This window comes from Embiotoca jacksoni, unplaced genomic scaffold (genome assembly GCF_022577435.1).
Source record: "Embiotoca jacksoni isolate LCO1_2020_lvr unplaced genomic scaffold, fEmbJac1.0.p SCAF_13, whole genome shotgun sequence".
Classification (NCBI taxonomy): Eukaryota; Metazoa; Chordata; class Actinopteri; family Embiotocidae; genus Embiotoca; species Embiotoca jacksoni.
The window spans coordinates 3,985,452-4,003,903 of NW_027185263.1; the positions used below are offsets into that span (position 1 = coordinate 3,985,452).

General features: G+C 40.0%; 1 protein-coding gene across 3 annotated transcripts in view; it reads right to left on the reverse strand.

Moving 5' to 3' along the window:
• Positions 1-284: 284 nt before the first annotated feature.
• The window catches only part of LOC138196165 (polypeptide N-acetylgalactosaminyltransferase 10-like), a 118,568-nt gene continuing 100,400 nt past the window's right edge, over positions 285-18,452 (reverse strand). For 2 of the 3 annotated variants that reach the window (XM_069145960.1, XM_069145958.1), the window contains exons 6-14: positions 17,824-18,007; positions 13,631-13,748; positions 8,585-8,692; positions 6,000-6,221; positions 4,496-4,612; positions 3,330-3,479; positions 1,833-2,066; positions 790-967; positions 285-685 (exon numbers count right to left, since the gene is read on the reverse strand). In XM_069145960.1, the coding sequence (XP_069002061.1) occupies positions 1,902-2,066; positions 3,330-3,479; positions 4,496-4,612; positions 6,000-6,221; positions 8,585-8,692; positions 13,631-13,748; positions 17,824-18,007 (1,064 nt within the window). In that variant the 3' untranslated portion in view covers positions 285-685; positions 790-967; positions 1,833-1,901. The remainder of the gene's footprint in view (positions 686-789; positions 968-1,832; positions 2,067-3,329; positions 3,480-4,495; positions 4,613-5,999; positions 6,222-8,584; positions 8,693-13,630; positions 13,749-17,823; positions 18,008-18,452) is intronic. The other variant, XM_069145959.1, reaches the window with a different exon arrangement.

Below are 18,452 nucleotides of genomic sequence, written 5' to 3' on the forward strand. Positions count from 1 at the left end.
CTAAAAGTTGTTGAGATATTTCAAGTCTTTCACCGACAATAAAGCAATGCAAAGAGCAGAGCAAAACATGTAGTGTACTTGAGTAAAAGTTACACTTTTTAATGCACAGGCGTAAAAACGGCTTTGTTTTTTTCAGTTTGCTCAAGGTTTATTCCCTCAGAACATTCTCTGATTTCATGAAAATGTTCTGGATATTTAATTCAGGCCTCGAAGAATTTCATGTTACCTGAAAATAAGAAGATACCACAAAATACATCTTTAAATGAAGTCGGACAAAACTGAAGTCATTTTGTTGCTTTATTATGTAGTACAAAAAATACTTACACTCTCAATATGAGTTTTTGCAAAAAATGTGTTCTTGCAGTTCATCTATTGTGCAGCAATAAATGTTCAAAATAGTTCTGTCCTTTTTTTTAAAATTTCCCTCCTTTTCATAGCTTTCAAAAAGTGTCTGTCGCCATGCAACCATGAATGAAAACATGGCAACAATCACAAAAAGAGAAGATTGAAAAGGCCTCATATCGTCCATTAAATCCAGCAGTCGGCCTTTGAAAGATTTATACTGGCAGTGAAAGAAAGGTGCATCTTTGCAAACTTGTGCCTCTTGTAAATTTTGGAGGTTCAAACTTCAGTTTGTTTCTGGGTTTCCACTGGGCAATCAGGTATCACTGTGGTTCTCCCAAACCTGCAGATGGACAGAATACAATCAGTAAATCAAACGTTTAAAAGGAAAACAAAAAAATTTTAGCAGTATTTTTAAGAGAGCATTTCAGCGTGATGATCTTTTACCTCTTCCCTCATCACAAGCCTGTGCTGTATTATTGGATTCTGGGTTTTGTTGCATGTGGTCCGACCAGCTCTTCAGCTCTTCAGCTCTCCAGCTCTCAGCCAGCGTACTGGATCAGTGCTGTACCACGGGGAAAGTTTGCGAAGCTGCCCGTTATTGACTTGGAGCTTCCATTCTTATCTGGACAACAGAGAAACAGAAGCAAAACTAACAGCTTGCAGTGATTCAGTGTTTTGCTTCGTTAGACAAACCAACAGGGTGATCGTTAAGAAAGTTTAAAGAATGAAGCTCGCGTTGTTCTATTTTTCACATTGTAAAGAAATCCCCTTAAAAAGGCCAAAGCAAACAATGATTATTCAGTGTTCAGTGTTATTCATTTTCAATTCCCTGTCAAGTCCAGTGGTTCCAGCTGCAGATGTAATTATCTAAATTATCTGAAGATCCCATATTGTAATTTTGATTTACATGTCTTATTTGAATATAAAGCAAGTCCATGTAAATACTGTGAAAGTGTCAAAACGCTCAGTCCACAGAGAAATGCACGGCCTGTAATCAGAAACTGTCCTGTTTGAACATCTACAAGTTTGTGATGTCACAAACTCACGCTCATGTCATATGTCTGTCTTCAGCTTGACCAACTGCCCAATCTTTTATATAAAAAAAACCCAACATTGAGCTGTCAATCTGTTGCAGAGCTAGCAAGCTACAAGAGCAAATAAGACCTGTGGTTGGCCTGGTGGTGTCTCACTCAGAAAAGAGTCGGCCAATCAGAAGAGAGGATCACTGAAACCAGTGCACCTTACAGACACAAAAAAGCCTGTTCTTGGTTGCGGAGATGTAAAACTATATTGAGATGGTTTTAGGCGCTAAAAAAAACACAAAGATGTCTTCTTATAGATATAAAGACTGCAAATAAAATACTGGAAAAGTGTAAAATATGGGACCTTTAAAGATGAATCACAAACAAACTTAATTTAGCAAAGAATCAGTGCATTTTCTTTTCCTAACAAAGACACGTAACAAAAAAAAGGATCGTATGACTCACATGAACAAAGGTTATCATTGTTTCATGATCTTTTCTTCAGAAGATGCTTCATCTCACTGTTTATTGACCTCAGTTGGTGCCCCGGTTGAAGTGCTCCAGCACGGTGGCGTTGGTTCTCTCGAACAGCCACTGCTGGCTGAGAGAGGACGGGTCACACGAGTTCATGAAGACCCGCCGCTCGCTCGGACTGCTGTCGATGCAGCTGTTACTGACGGGGTGATACAGACTCTTATCCTGGAGGATGAAGAGAGTGATAAGGAGAGCAGTCATGCTCATATACAGTATATTTCCTTCTTGACTTAATTTAGGGGGGCATTTTTGCCGAAAAATAAAATACACTTTTCATTATTTTCTCACAAATCATTACAAATTTAACTGCACTAGTGAGATAAATTAAAGCTTTTCATGCAGTAATATAGTTTGTGAGGGATCAGTCCATTAATATATTGCTGGCTGCAGGGTGCCACATTTTCCTACTACTAATAAAAGTTTAAAAGTCACAATGATGTTTTTGGAGAAACATACAGGGTGCAGCATTTTCTGATATTTTTATGACATTTTGAATTTGAAATGAATGCCTTCAGGGGCAAAGTCATGAGGTCAAGATTCATTTGTGCCAACAATCTATTTAAAAATTCCTTCTTGACTCTTGGACTTGATTAATATTGAAGGAGCAAAATCAATTTGCTGATTTTTTTTTTTTTTTTTTGCGGAGTAATAAAGTGTATTCATTTTTTCTTTTCTCATTCTGATCCAAAAGGAACCCGATGTTGGCAGGGACATGGAGTCCTTGCATAAACAGGTCCTGGATGTTTTCTTCTGTTTGATTTGATAACAAACATGTAGCACATTTGAACACTGCTTCATCAACATATCATAAATAAAATGAAGTGTATCCAAGGATATGTTTTCTGTTTTCAATCAAGGCCTTAGTAAACATTTTTTTTGTGTGTGCATTATTTATAACGATGCTTAGTGCAACCTTGCTGATAGCTTTGAGTCAAAGAAAACGCTGAGCAGAAAGAGCACCTTTGAAGCCACTGGCTGATTTTTGAAAATGTATGACTTTAGCCCCCACAGTTGTAGTCAAAGGAGACACTGTGGCAGACTTCTGTCCCACAGATCTGACTTGAAGACCTTGAGCTGAATGGGATGAATGTGACACACACACACTGCATCAATTTATACCAGGACTGTCACATTTTTGTACAAATAAAATCTTTGTATTAATAAGTTGGAAGATTAGAATCCTATTAAGAAAATTCTACATGTATGTAGTGGCTACAAGGAGAGAAGAAGAGTAACGTCTGCTGTTTATGCCTCCTATAGGCATTAACAGATGACCACAACAATGCTAAAAACAATTTCCTAATGGATCTGAAATGCTCAGCTCACCAAAGAAATCATATGGGCAGCACAGCTGCAAGGCCGAAAAATAGGACGCATTAATGAATACCACCGCTCTCTACAAGCAGCCTCCATTTTCCTCCCTCATACCTTTCTGTAGCGCCACAGCTGGTTCCCTTTCATGCCGTGACAGTCGTACAGGGTGACGGGGCTGCTGTGGGAGACCGCATCAAAGCAGACCTTCCTCGTGTGTATGGGGTCACCTACTCGAATATCCTCCCTCCAACCAAATGTTAGCACCTGCAGATAGTAGATCTCAGCGATAACCAACATTGGATTGTTTTTCTCCTCCGCTGCTGTGAAATTGTTTTTTTTTTTTTCTGTTAAAGGGATTCTTTGCCATGTTTGTCTCATTAGAATGACGCTAATGACAATAATGTGGTTTGTATGTTGTACAGACAGTAAAGGCGATGACGCAAACGTGATCCTGACTCAATCAAACTTATCATTTAATGCGTAGCATGCGCATATGACGATGTAAATTTGGTGGGTCGGAGAAGAAAAACAGGAAGAAACCTCTGACAGTGGGAAGGAAAAACTCCCTTTTAATGGGAAGAGAAACCTCCAACAGTGGGAAGGAAAAGCTCCCTTTTAACAGGAAGAAACCTCCGACAGTAGGAAGGAAAAACTCTGTTTTAACAGGAAGAAACCTCCGACAGAACCAGGCTTAGAGGTGGACGACCTTCTGCTTCTACTGGTTGGGGTGAAGGGAGAGCAGAGAGAGAAAAGAACAGCAGAGCACTCCACTACGGCAAAAGGCTGCGGCCTATTTTGGCCAAAACCTCATGCCACAAGAAAAGTCTCTTCCCAACTGCAGCAAACCTCATCAACAAGGTCCAAGACTCAAACTGACATAAACTCTATCCCATTCATAGACACGACACATGACATCGACGTGAAATCTATCATTTTAAGTAGGACATCTGTGAACTTGTGACATCAAACACGTATTTGTCACATTAACGCAATTATGAGTATTCTTTGTATTATTACATATCACACATACTGTTTATACTAAAGGTCATTTGCGTATTTTTGCGTCCATTTTTTATTCTGAAATCTTATTAATCATAATTTTTCTCACTTAGTATAGTGCTTTTTTTGGTTTTTGGCTGATATGCACCACTAACACCAAGACAAATTTCTTTGTATGTAAAAACGTACTTGGCAATAGATCCGAGTCTGTTCATACAAATACAGCCTGAAGGTAAGGAGAGCAGCTCGAAGCTTAAGAGAGTGTAATGAATGACCCTCACCTGCCCGTGACTCCAGCCCACCTCGCCCCTCCCTTTCACACAGTTTTCCAGGCGGATGGGGCTCCCCGACACAAAATGTTTGATCTCCATGCACATGCCGCTACCCATGTTCCGTATCTAGACAACAAAAATACACACGTAGAAACCCACGGACATTGTGTCAGGAAGACGGGGATTGTTCTGCACAAAATAATCCTATTATGCATTTTCTCTTAGTAGGGGCACATGTTAATCAACACACAAATAAATGATTCAGAAGTGTTCTGTGTAGTCATTTGTAGCCAGGTGGAGTACATTTTTCCGACATGAAAAATTTTGCTGAAATTACATAAAAGCAGTATAGATTCTGGCATTAAGCCACGGAAAATGTGCAATATCTGCATTTCAATGACCTGAGTTTGCGTACATTAATGATGATGTGCTCAGAGATTTTGGTCATGGTGGATGCACTCATTTTAACCTGTTGTTTCGGGAACTAGAGTTGGCAACGGAGCCTTTAGGGCTTTAAAAAAGTTTCCCAGAGAATATGTAGGGAATTAGAAAACCGCTGACATTTCAAACAAAGGCTTAAAAAAAGACACTGTTTTTACTTTTTTTTTTTTAACTGGTTTTAGCTGAGGAACAGACTTTTTGCATTTTTTTGTACTCATTTCCCCCTTCCTTTATATTTTAATCCTCTTTTATATCTCAGATTTTTGTCTTAATTTCTGGACTATGAATAGTGGAGGTTGAGGACTGATCAAACTTTAAATAAATGTTTGAGTGCTGACACGTGGTGGGTGTTCCTCATCTTATCATTGGACAACCTCACTCTCCCACGTATCCGTCAGTAAGGTGTTCATTAGAGGATATACAGTTCATCTCTGAAATTATGAAATGTGATGTGAAAATATAATTTGATTTACATGTGTGTTCAATAATTACAAATGCGCAAGTTTTTAAGGATTCTTCAATCTTCAAAGAGAGCTTTTTTTGTTGCATATTCTAAAGAGGGTAAATTGTGCTCTGTTCGTTTATTATTAGTCTCCGTAACCAGATCTATCTCCACCACGCTGTGCCGGAGTTGGAGGATGGCTTGCTGCACCCGTAAATCATTCTGGCATGGAGGGCAAAATGCTCTGGCTTGTTTAAATTTCTTCAAACCAATAACAATTGTCTTGGGTGGCTGCGCAAAATGGTGTCGAGGGGGGAAATTGTTTTGGTTAAACATGTGCATGGGTGCAGCCCTGGCATTAAAACGGCGAAATCCCCACAAAAGACAGAAAAGGAGCAACCAGGCCTGACTTATTGCATGATCTAAATCTTTGTCAAAACTTGTCATTTTCACCGTGTTGGTTGCAGCTTGGAGGTTGATACGACAGGATAACACAGTTTGTGGAAAAAGAGGAGAATGTTGCCTGACAATAGTCAGCCAATCGCAGGATAATACCAACACTCTATATCCGGTGAGTCAGACTAGTTCATCATTCCCCACAGTAGTTTCAAAACTTAATCCAGCTCTTACCTCTCCCCATGCAGCAGCAGGAGGCTCCACCGGTGGGTAGTGTTTGGGCAGATCCCAGGCCACCTCGCTCATGAACCACTTGAAGCTCTTGCAGTTGAGTCGGTTCCTGAGCTCCTTCTGCAACGTCATGTCTCCCGCCGACAGGTGGCGGTACTCGGGTCGCCGCTGGTAGACATATTCGCCGTATTCGTCCATCCAAACCTCGGCCACGCGCTTTAAATTCTGAAGGCCAATCAAAAAAATCAGACTCAGTTGGATAGATTCAATTGCAAAACAACCTACAACTCTGAGCAGGCCTGGATTGTTTATGGGTCTCTTGCAGATAAGCGCAAAGGGCCCGCATTTCGTACCAGAGCAAAACTGGCTTCAGCAGGAATCCAAGCGTATTTGCATTTTGAAACAGCGTTTTTTTCCAAGTTTGCTTCAAGTCGCTATTTCAACATGAACCGTGCTGCGCCGAGATGGGCAGAACGACACAACAAGGGATGTGTCAGTAAAGATACGTTCATGTACTAACATTTTGGTGCCATTTTTGAGGTGAAATCACACTTGCGACTCCACCAGCTGAAACCAGGTCTAAGTGCAACGCAGCCAAGCAAGGGATATTTACAATTTACACATGACACCGTAAACCATTTGATAAATTATCAGAAAGTAAACTATGCACACTCAAAGATCCCGATGCAGTTAATTTACTTATACAACCACATCAGGGGAGTTTTGAGCACATTGGTTTTAATCCGTTGTTAATCGATGATTCTTGCTCTTCCTCTTAATTTTATGAAACCACATTTCACTGTTTTGTGAACATGTTCAGATCGTCTGCCAGTAGAACTGTAGAGTGGTCTCAACGAACATGCAGACGAGGGCATTGATGTCTTTACTCTGTCCTGAATTTACTGAACACAACAACAGAACGTTACTACAGTTGTAGAAACTATTCACCAATGAAATCCAGTTGGAGATACCTGACCTGAAGTTGACTTTCATTCAGTTTCAGTTAGTATTCCTTCAATAAAAATAAAAATAAAAAACTTCCAAGAATGTTAAACATGAAGACGAACAGCCCTGAGAATGAAACGGTAATTTGATTTTGTGCAGGAACACCACTGAGTTCATTGTAAGTAACTTTATGTAAGTATTCTCCTTCATCTGCAGGGCCAGGCCAATTCAGAGCCATCAGCATTCTGCTGACACCCAGTTTAACGACTGTTGGTCAAAATAAAAATAAATAAATAAAAAAGACAGTAACTTTCAGTTGGATACTTAGACAAACTGAGCCCAGTTCCAGGCTGCTGCAGAGGCATACATAATGAATGGTGTTGGGCAACACCTCAAATGATTTAGCACTTTTAGACAATTTCCCATTCTGTGTAGGTACTTGGTAGAAAACAAGGAACAAAGAGACTTAAGCCCATTCTTCACAGCAGAACCTGCAAAGGCTATAAGTGGCAGATAGTGGATGCAGTGTATACTGCTGCTTCTTGTCTGGTGGCCTTTTGTTGGTGAACGCTGAGCCAACTGTAAAGTACTGTGTACATTCAGAAAAAAAGAGCACTTAGAGGACACAGTGAACAAAAAACACTGCCATTTGTTATCCCGCACCACTTAAAGTCAAGTGTGTAATTGTACAGCGTATGTGTTCCCATGTGTACAGGGGACATGTATGTTTATTTTGTGTACTTAAGCTTAATGAGCCAAAGATTTATTCACTCTCGGGATTCATTTCGTTTCACTGTTCAGTGCATTTTGGGGACAAAGACGTTTTCCACCCTTTACCACCATAACGTCTTAATATTTCCAGAGTTAAAAATAGATTTGGTTTCATATCAAAGTCCATTTTATTGCTGCACAGAGCCAAATGTGCTGTTTTTGTAAACTGTAACTTTAATGCTGAATAGCCCTGTGGGTAAAAAGTTAACAACAATTTTGCTGAAAAAGATATTTTAAATGAGAATTTTTAAGCATATTTCATTTCATTTAACGTTTAATCAAGAAACCTTACAGATAACAGACCCAAAAACTAAAAGGTGAAATAAAGAGAAAATACTATTATCAATTAACTATTATAAACACGAGACTACAGTTTATAAAGGAGCTTTGATGTCTGTACGCTGCATTAGTCATCTAATACCTCTAAATCATTTGACAACACTCTTGTCTGGATTTAACTTTTTGCTCTGAATCTTTAATGAACAAAAAACACAATATTGTGCTGTATTATTGGAATTTTACGATGCATTGTTTTAGAGCAAGGACCTAAACCCTTTCTTTCTTTTTTTTTTATGTAACCTCAATGTTTTGGCTTACATAAAACATTAGATCTGAATGGATACGGACACACATATCCAGCATGTTTTGAGGAGCCAGACTATCAATCTTTCAGATTAGTTCCACTCACAATAAAATGCAATCCATTATTTTATTGTGCCTCAGACTTGGTTCTGTTACAGAAGTGTTTGACAGCAGTGTGCTGACACTGAACCTTTGTATTATACTCATACAGTATATAACAAAATCTGTGACTGATCTGCTGCATTGCATTTTGACATGAACCGTGGAGGGCACACAGCGAGAAGAATTACCTTCGCCAAGCTGATCCCACCGGGGACCTTGTAGGGGACGTACTTCCTATAGATGTGTCCTACCCTGGAGCAAGGGATGTCCTCCATCCGACCACCACACATCCACACCTTCAGAGAAACACAAAGAGAGACAGACAGGGAACTTTCATCAGACGAATCTGTGTTGCGTTCAGAAGCTTTGTCCATTTTTAAGATTCAAAGACAAAGAGTTGTGAGGAGGAAAAGGAAGGTGAAGGAAGGGGATGATGAAAGAGACGAGGAGTGAGAGTATGACAGGCTTATGAATCCTGGGGGATTAAGAGGAGAGAGGGGTGGTAATAAAGATGAGATGGCAGCTTGGAGCAAGAAGAGGAGACAGCAAAACCACATTATGACAAGATGGCGACTTCAGCTGAGCAGGAGGGTCAGATGAGAAAACGACTGAAGTGCTGAGTTCACAGCAAATTTCTGGAGTGAAACATCCTGAAATAAAAAAATAAAAAAACATGGAAGAGTTAGGAGTATATTTTCTAACTTGAACTACAGCTTGTGTTCAGGGATACTATTTAGAGGAGTCATTTTTTGGTGTTCATTCGCTGGGTGATGAGGATCATGATTCAACACCTCTCCCGGTGTTTACTGTGCAGCTTTGTTGCCATTTCCCAGCATGCCTTAGTTATTTCAACGTAGCTTTTGATAATAAAGCAACCAAATTAAATCCAAGTGATGGGCCAAAATTATATTTACTTTTGTTAAAACAGATCGTTTTAGAACATTTCGAGTGTCAAATAATACATACTTTTAAATGCTGACCGGTGACACTATGAAAGAGTTCACATTAAAACCAACTTAATGTAAAAGTTGAATTGCATTCTTCATAGGAGTAGTGTTTTAACTCCCACTAGAGTTAAGGTTAACACCTGAAATGGGTTAAAAGATCAACTTCTAGAAGCGTGTAGTCGATGGTCTCACATGTACACTGTGATTTGAACTCAGAGTTTATTCCAAAGACTAGAATTTGCTGTGCTGTACATTATTTATGTTATGACAGTGTTGAAACTTCATTGGTATTAGAAAAACATGAAAATGCAGACTGCAATTGCTTTTTAGGAAAACGAAGCAAACAGAATGCCTTGTTTAAAAAAAAAAAAAAAAAAAAAAAAAAAAAAAACTTTAAAATGATTCAGTTATTTGAATGTTTTAAAGACACTGATGTGTTTGTCTTAAGCAACAAACCTTCTTGAACATCTTTATAGCATTAATCCTCACTACAATAAAGACAGCTGTCATTATTCTATACTTGGCTTGCGTGTTGAAAATAAACCATGAGAAAGAAAGGGAGGCTGTGAAGAGGATGAGGAAGAAAGAAAGGAAGACTTAAAGACGGCAGGCAAAATGGAAAAGGGGGTTTTGTTTTTTGAGACAATAGCAAAATGAAAAGGGTGGAAATGAAAAGCTGGATTAAAACCTGAAAACAAACAAGGGAAGTATGAAGAGCGAAAGACGTGCAGGGCTTCTGTTCCTGCAGAGAAGAGCCTGTTGTAAATATGATTTATGCCGTTTGAAGGTTAGAGGCCCGCTGAAGCTGCTGGGAGTTTGTGAACACAGACAGGAGTAATAGATCATCAAATATAAATGTTTTACATATCAGGTCATATGCACATACAACGCAGACTTCACCAGGGGCCTCTGTCCACCTGCTATGACCTGACTTCAGGCTGAGTGCAGTGGATTCTCGGGATTACAGTTACGATGCATGAGGTATTTCACAGTGAATTTCTGAGATGTGTATTTGGGGTCCTCTAACCAAAGAAGTGAACAACATTGGAGAAATATATATATATATATATATCAAAAAAGAAGGAGGCAGATGCACCACAAACCTGGATTTGTGGGTAAATTGAGGGAGAATGAAGTAGGGGTGGGCAATATATTGGTATTATATTGATATTGTGATATGAAACTAGATCATAGACTGTATATAGAAGTGGACACAGCTTCCAGGTCTGAAAAGTAAGTGCAGACATGACCTAAACTGCAATACCTCTGAGTGCCACTAGGGGTTGGCTCCAGAAAGGCTCTGGCTCCATAGACTCGCATTCAACTTCAATCCTGAACTACAAAGTCAATTAATTTTTTTCACAAGTCATAATGGTGTTGTTATCGAATGTCACTCCCTCTCATTAGTTTTCTGGTGGTCCATCTGAAAATAATCCCGTCATTAATTAGATATTAGGCCAAGGTGGCGACATCCAAAATGCCGAACTTGAGAGTACAAGCACATCCCTGCTCCCAAGAGGATGAACCCATTTGGAGTCACTTAAATTATGTGAAAATGCTTTTCCATTCAACAACGTAATATTGTTTAATATTTAATTACATTTAATATTGGAGGGGCTGTTATCCATGTATTAGCTGTTTTGTGCTGTTTTGAATTCTCTGTGACACTTCAATGAATTATGGATGCATTGACTTTCTGTTCTCGTATTTAAAATATTACACTGGCAACCTGGTGGGCAATATTTCAAACTCTGAAAGTCATTTAGAATGAATTGTGCTGCACAAGACAAAGGAGCTAGATTGTGCTATTTAGTGAAGAAATAAAAGATTGAAACGTTTGAAATAAAATGTTTATTTGTCACCTCTACAAAAAGGATGCCAACACATAAACTCGTTAAAACGTATCAGCTGTCAAAACTCTAGTTAATTCCTCTTCTCTTGCATTTGAATGGACTCACTTGGATTGAGTTTTGTAAACTGTTAAAAAGCTGTGTGCCACATGCGAAGATTTTCAGCTGACATTCGACTGTTAAAACATCAAAGCATAACCAAAATTGTTGTCACGACCCCGTGTTGACATCATCGTCACTGCAGTGCAACTCGAGTCTCTCCGTCCTGCTGCAGATGAAGACGCTCCACCACCAGCCGAGATCAACAGCTCAGCTGGTGGGGAGAAACTGCAGAACCACAGAACTCACTCCGGCTGCATAAATAAAACATGTTGCTGCGAGACAAAAAAAAAAATCCAGCATTGACTTAAAGTGCAACAAAAACTCAAGCAGTCTCTGTCGGTGTACTAGAATAAATAAAACATACTTGCATACAGTCTGATTTGCCGCTGCCTTTCAGTGGCCCCGGTCATGTGGTTTGCGTCCACCACATGAATAATGATGAACTAAAGGCTCGTAGCAATGCATGTAAAGTCAGGACAAATCAGGAATTTAATGCTTCAAGAATAGCGAGTCCCCACACCGATCAGAGCGGACTGACCCGGAGGTTCTTTTCTACCACAGGGTTTACGTTCTACTTGGGTCGACACCTGGACCAGAGGGCAATACAGAAAGTTTGTATAAAGCAAGGGGAAAACAAAAATAGTTAGCATGGTGTTGCCATGGAAACAAACACGTGCACTCGGATTTTATCAACCACACCGCAGGCCGTTATAGGAACGTTCGTGTTAGTCGCCTACTACGCATCTAGAAATTCTGACTGCTACGGCCATGAATAAAAAAAAGATTATGTCATTTATGTTTTAATGTATGCTTTTAGAAGAGTTTTACTCTGCCAACTGTTTGACAACTTTTACTCTGAATAAATATTTCGGCTGCATCCATGGAGGTTTAATGATTTCTGCCTCCAGAGCTAGAGTCTCTGTGAAATGTTTGCATAACTGAAACTCTGACTGTTGGTGCTTTTAGTTTTCCGTGTCTCCGGCAGTTTTATACCCGACACGTATCCTCTCTCCTCCCGCCCTGCGTGTCGGGTCATGTTGCTCCTGTGCTCCGTGAGCCTTGTATGTTCTGACATTATCGCACTGTGTGAGCTGGAAATGCTCCGTGTTCCCATAACAGCGCCACCAGGATGGAGCTTTAGATTAACTGTGCCAGTGAATAAAGTAATTGTGTTCTGCATGCGAGCGGGGCTCTGGCTGTCTGTGGGAGCAGCAGTTTGGTTGTACGGATTAGTATGAGAGCCTGTTAATCTTCTCACCTCAGGAGACCGGCTGTCTGCTCTATATCAGCTAATGGGGATCTTAATAAAAAGGAAACCAAATTGAATATCTGAGGGTATAAAGTCGATTTAAAGAGGCACAGCAAGGCATGTGCTGATAGCAACATTTTAATAATATGATAATCTTGACCAAAATAATAACCTTGGTGTGGGATATTATCTCAGTAATTACTTAAATAAGATGAAAAGCTTCAAAACAGTCTTGAAACATAAGAGCTTTTCTCGCCAGGTTCAGCCCCGGGTTGTGGATGGCTTTAGTCAAGGCCTATCCTTCATTTCATACTCTTAGCTTTAAATGTAAGAAATCCTCACCCTTAGCTCGGAGTTTAGAAACGCTGCTCACGATGATCCTTCACATTTTAGAGCTAAAGTGGGGTTATACAGTGGACCAGATGTAGATAACGCTGGTGTAATCAGGAAACAATCAGTCCTTCAGGATCAGATTTTGCAGTTTTTATCTTTCAAGATGGCCATGAGGAAACCTAAAGGTTCAGTCAGGAAGACTACATTTATATCTCATACGTCTACGTTACCTTTTGTGTCCATATTTCTCTACTTCCTCCACTGTGAACACAGAAATGTCTAAAAGTGAAATGGAAAAAACTCCCACTTGGTCAACAACCCTGACACTGAACAATAGCTAGAATTAAATAAGTCTTAACTCAGTTTTTAATGCTGTCTGAGCTTGTTAAGATGTGGCTGAAGAGGGAGATTCGAATAAAATCTGGGCTCTCAAAGACAGAACAAAGACACTTCCCTCTTCTTTTTTGGGGGGAAACATATAAAGTCAGACACAGAGCTTTCATTAGAGGCGTCCATGAACCCAAATGAAAGGAGGATTACATCATTTCTTGGCAACAACCTTCATTTCCAAGAGAACATTTTTCATTATGCTTACGTCTGCTATCACGAGGTAATTACAAAGGTGGCAGACTGGCTGGTTACAGAACCATGAGTATAACAGAGTAAAAGCCAGAAATCTCATGTGCCTTTGAACACTTTGATTATTTGACTAAAATTGCAAAAAAAAAAAAAAACATATATAGACATTTTTACCTTGAATGAGATCTCATACTGTTCTCCTCCCCAGATCTCTAGACCGGTGTCATATCCTCCCAGCTCCCAGAACCACTTCCTGTCCACAGCAAACAGCCCACCTGCCATCACCGGTGACCTGGAAGACACAATGCAACGCACATTCACTTGCTTGCAGTGCATTTTGTGCAACATCTTTACTCAAAACTGTTACATATATACTGTACATAAGGAGCAGCAGCATTACTTTTCTAATGGCCTAGGTGATGTGTTTCAAGTGAATGGCTCATCATGAAACTCTGAAGAGGCTGATAACGACCCAAACATTTAAATCAAGTGTGTTGGAGCGGAGAGACATTAAGAACATGCAGGGCAGCGGGTCCACAGGAACAAGGCTGGGAGACACTGCTACAGAGCGCCTGCGTGATATAATGGAGAAAACAACTGCTCCATTGTAGATGAACGGAACGCTTTGATGGCTGAAACATGGAAAAAACTTTCAACATAGCTATTAAATTAACTGTTTGACTCCATGCTCAGATATTGTTCAAGCAGTTCTGTAAGCCAAAGATGACAAACTAAGTATAAAAAAAAACTGTAGCTGAAACCTTTAGTAAAGCCACTATTTGGTATTCAAACACCTTTTTGTCTTCATTTTCCACTGTGTATCTTTTTTTTTTTCATATAAATTCAAGCAAGCTTATTTTTCTGGAATATTTTTCTCGACAAGAGAGCCTATATTTCTTTAAAATAAATGATGTTTAGAATGGCTAGTGTGATAAATGCTTTTTTGGACCCCGCTTGGAATCCGCTTCCGTCCTCCACGAAGGACAAACACACTTTTTAAAGCCCACAAGACGTGTTAAAAACTCAAAATATCAGAGGAAGAAAACAATCCAGAGGAATGCAGACAGCAAGAAGTCAGAGTGCATGTATTTCTGGTGGTGGCATTTCTCACCAGATAATGAAGATGCTCTGCTCAGAGCAGAAGCAATTAACCCACTACAGAGCAGTGTGGCTTGTGTCTGCTGTGACAAGCTCCATGCTGCTGAGTGCAGGGCTTGTTAGCTGCTGTGCGGCTGCTGTACTTGATTGTTGCTGCTGCAAACCTGAGGCAGAGAAATTGGGGCAGCAGGTGCAGACACATAAACACAAGGTTTTGTCAGGCTTCCTTGTGAGATACTTCACCAACTAGATCCGATCCCTAACCCCCGGGTCTCTCCGCTGCAAGCCTTTAACTGAACCCCCGTTATTGCAGCACTGATCTTGACGATCAATCAACCCTGCAGCAGATCTCTATTTTTTTTAATTTTTTTTTTCCATCTTTCTATCCCCCGGATGCAATGTGGTCCTCTTCGGAGCAGAAATATCACAACACACACACACACACACACACACACACACACTGGCAACGTAGAGCGGGTTGTCATAGTTACGATCTTTTCATCAGGTACAGAATCACAGGCAGGGAGCCAGCAGGTAGTCTGCTCTCGCCAAAGTTGTCCCTGGGGAGGATCAATTAAAGGCAAACAGGGGCAGCTACTGTACTGTCAGCAGTGAGCAACACTCCAGGGCTTCCCACGCCTCCTGAGCAGTGAGCACAGACATGAGTCCCACAGTGGGAAACAGCCAGGTTTCTGCACTTTTCTTCTTCCAAAGGGTGAAAACAATTAAATGACTCTCGCAGCGATTACATAAAACCTCTGAACTTCTCTGCAACACTCTTTTATCTCACGTCTTTTAACACTTTTAGCACAATTACTCTGGATGCACCGTGTGGTGTTTGTGTTTAACACTCACAAAGGTCGTTTACACGACTTCATTTTTCACAATTAAGATATAAACAATTTGCAGAGATGAAAACATTTGATTTTGCCGTGCCCTCTGTAGAGCAACGCTATCTGATGGAACTCAAAATCACCACTCACAGCTGCACAATATGCACTCGTGATGGAGTGGCTTTTTGGCTGTTTGCGGCTACGTGAAATTAACATAATTTCCAATTTATTGTCTCAATGATACTAATGTTCTGTCGTCCATATCTGGCGATAAGAGAAAAATGCTCAGGATGGGGGAAGAGGAGGAACGCGCTGCAGTGTTGGAGAGATGCTCACCACAGTAAAAATGTGGGAAATAGTTGCACACTTGAAGCCACAATTTAAGAATAATTTCAGTGAATCATTCATCATGGCTACACATGAGATAATAATGCACAAAATTATGAGAATATTTGACGATTGCACCTAAACTGTATGTAGCTGTTTAACATATCCTTGAGCTGTGTCTCAAAAAAGCGTACTTCCCTTAGTACACTCACATGCAGTACTCTCACATGTTAGTACACTTACTTAGTACGGTGACGCTTACATTTAACAGAGTCTGAAATTGCACACTGCCGTTCTGCACTTCCCAGAAATAATCGTAACATTTGAATTGCATCACCCGCCATCATATCTGCTTGCTTTCATCATTTTACCCAGAAATTCCTCCGTCTCCGCTACGTAGCTCTAATAGCAACCGCTAATGCTCAAAAAGTGTCCAGCCTTTCGAACTCAATTCATGGGACGTTTTAAGTACGCCACCTGGGTACTTACAATACACTGCAATGTTTCCATACTTGACAGTGTGAACGCACTTATGCGCTCAAAATAGTGAGTGTTAGTACGTAACTATAGAGAGGCACAGCACTTGATTCTGAATCTTTGGGCATTACAGCATCGACTCTCCTAGTTTTGGGCTTTCAACCAGATTTTGAAAACCTGCTCCTACTAATGTTGGGTAATGATGTCTGGCTTGCAGTAGGAATTCCACTTAGTCCCAGAATTGTTGGGTGTCTCTCTGTAATAAAGTAAAATCTTGACACTACTATGAAAAATGCTCTGAGATGACAAATGTTATGATTTGTGCTGTTTTTAATTCTCTGTGACACACTTCAATGAATTATGGATGCATTGACTTTCTGTTCTCGTATTTAAAATATTACACTGGCAACCTGGTGGACAACTAGAGTTCAATATTTCAAACTCTGAAAGTCAATTAGAATGAAACATGCTGCACAAGACAAAGGAGCTAGATTGTGCTATTTAGTGAAGAAATCAAAGGAATACTGTATATAAAACTGAATTGAATTTCTATGCCATTATTAGAGCATACATTTTATGAACACACTTAAAGCCTAATACATAATCATTGTTTTACATATAGTTCATTTAAAGAATATAAACTTGAAGCCTAAAAATGTGCTTTTTGTCAAAAATAAATGAAACATGATTCAGCTGGCGTGGACGGTTGTATCAATTAGAGTTTAATCAAATCTGTTTGATCAGAGAAGGCGGACAGTGTTTTTGGCAAAAAAAAACCAGCTGCAGTCAGATTAGACAACATGTTGCCTGGAACAATAACCCATTGCTCTGAAGAATTGGTCCAAATCTGTATCAGTGTAAATCGGAGCTCAAAGGATGAGTTTGAAACACTGCAGGGAAAGGGACTTAATTACCGCTGAGACAAAGTGAATCACAGAAATAGATGAAGCTTGAAAAATTTCAGCTTTTGTACGTTTGGTTAATTAAAAAAGCTCTTCTTGCACTGACAAAATACAGAACTTTGTGCAGCCTCGATTACCCTCAAATTATGTTTTTGTCTATTGCGTATGGAGGAAATCAGATTTGAATACTTTGTTGTCCAGAAGAATCACAAGACAAACAAACATCCCTCCTCCCTTAACACACTGGACATGAGGCACACAAGGAGCAATGCCCGCTGGAACATTTTGTTTACTTCATTAAAAAGGATGAAATGTGCATGTTGCTCTTGGTATTTAGCTTCACAAACGAGCATCAACCAAAAGTTGTCCTGAACTGACAGAATAATTAAACACTTTTTTTTTAATTTGGTTAATGGAACATTTTGACAAGAGAAACAAACAAACATTACCATCAAGACAAAGTGCAATGTGTGATGTCATTGGACAGAAGCTTTTAAACGATCAGCTTGACTGAAGGAGATATTGCGAAATAAAAGCCTGCTGGAGAAAAGAAACTCAAATGGACTTTAAAATCTGTAATTTTCTTCTGCTAAAACCAACAAAAACAACAACAGTGCTGCTACTGCCCTGTCAAATTTAAACCAGCCAAACTTGACAATGGAAAGAAGCCGCATGAATGTTGAGTTTCACTTCATTGTTTAGACACTCAGCGAAGTGTGTTGTTACTCACTCGAAAGGTTCACTGGGATTGTCCCTCTGCATCTCCGGGGGGATGGGGATCCGTTTGTAGTACATCTCCCAGTCGAAGGCCCCCCGCATGGCGTCGCCCGCCTGTGTGTCGTAGCCGAAGTTGTCGTGGTCGATGACGTCGATCATCGGACAAACGATGGTTTTCCTGTTCTGGGCAATTCGGTCTGAGAGATAAAGAGAGAGCCGGACGGTTGGGTAAAATAAAAAAAAAACTTTAAAATCTACAGCTTTTCAATGAAAAAAATCACAGCAAAAACGTTTCATTGTTAGAGGACTTATTCTTGTGTTTGTGTATTGTACATGTGTGTCCAGGATGAATGAAAATAAAAACGTGTGTGTGTGTGTGTGTTTGTCTGTATGTTTTTCCACTGAGCTCTCGACGTGTCAGACTCCGATTGTCCATCAGTAAAAGAAAGTTGCTGGTTTGTTGACGCAGGTCATGTTGTGAAAAAAGGCTAAAGAGGGATGCGCTGATGTAACAGGTCCTGCTGTCATCTCCACTGCTCACAGTAGCTCTTCAAAGGGGTATCGGGATATTTCAGAGAACTGCTGCACCAATTTCTGCCTTAATACCACAAACACAAGACCATAGAGTCGTTCAAAGTTTCC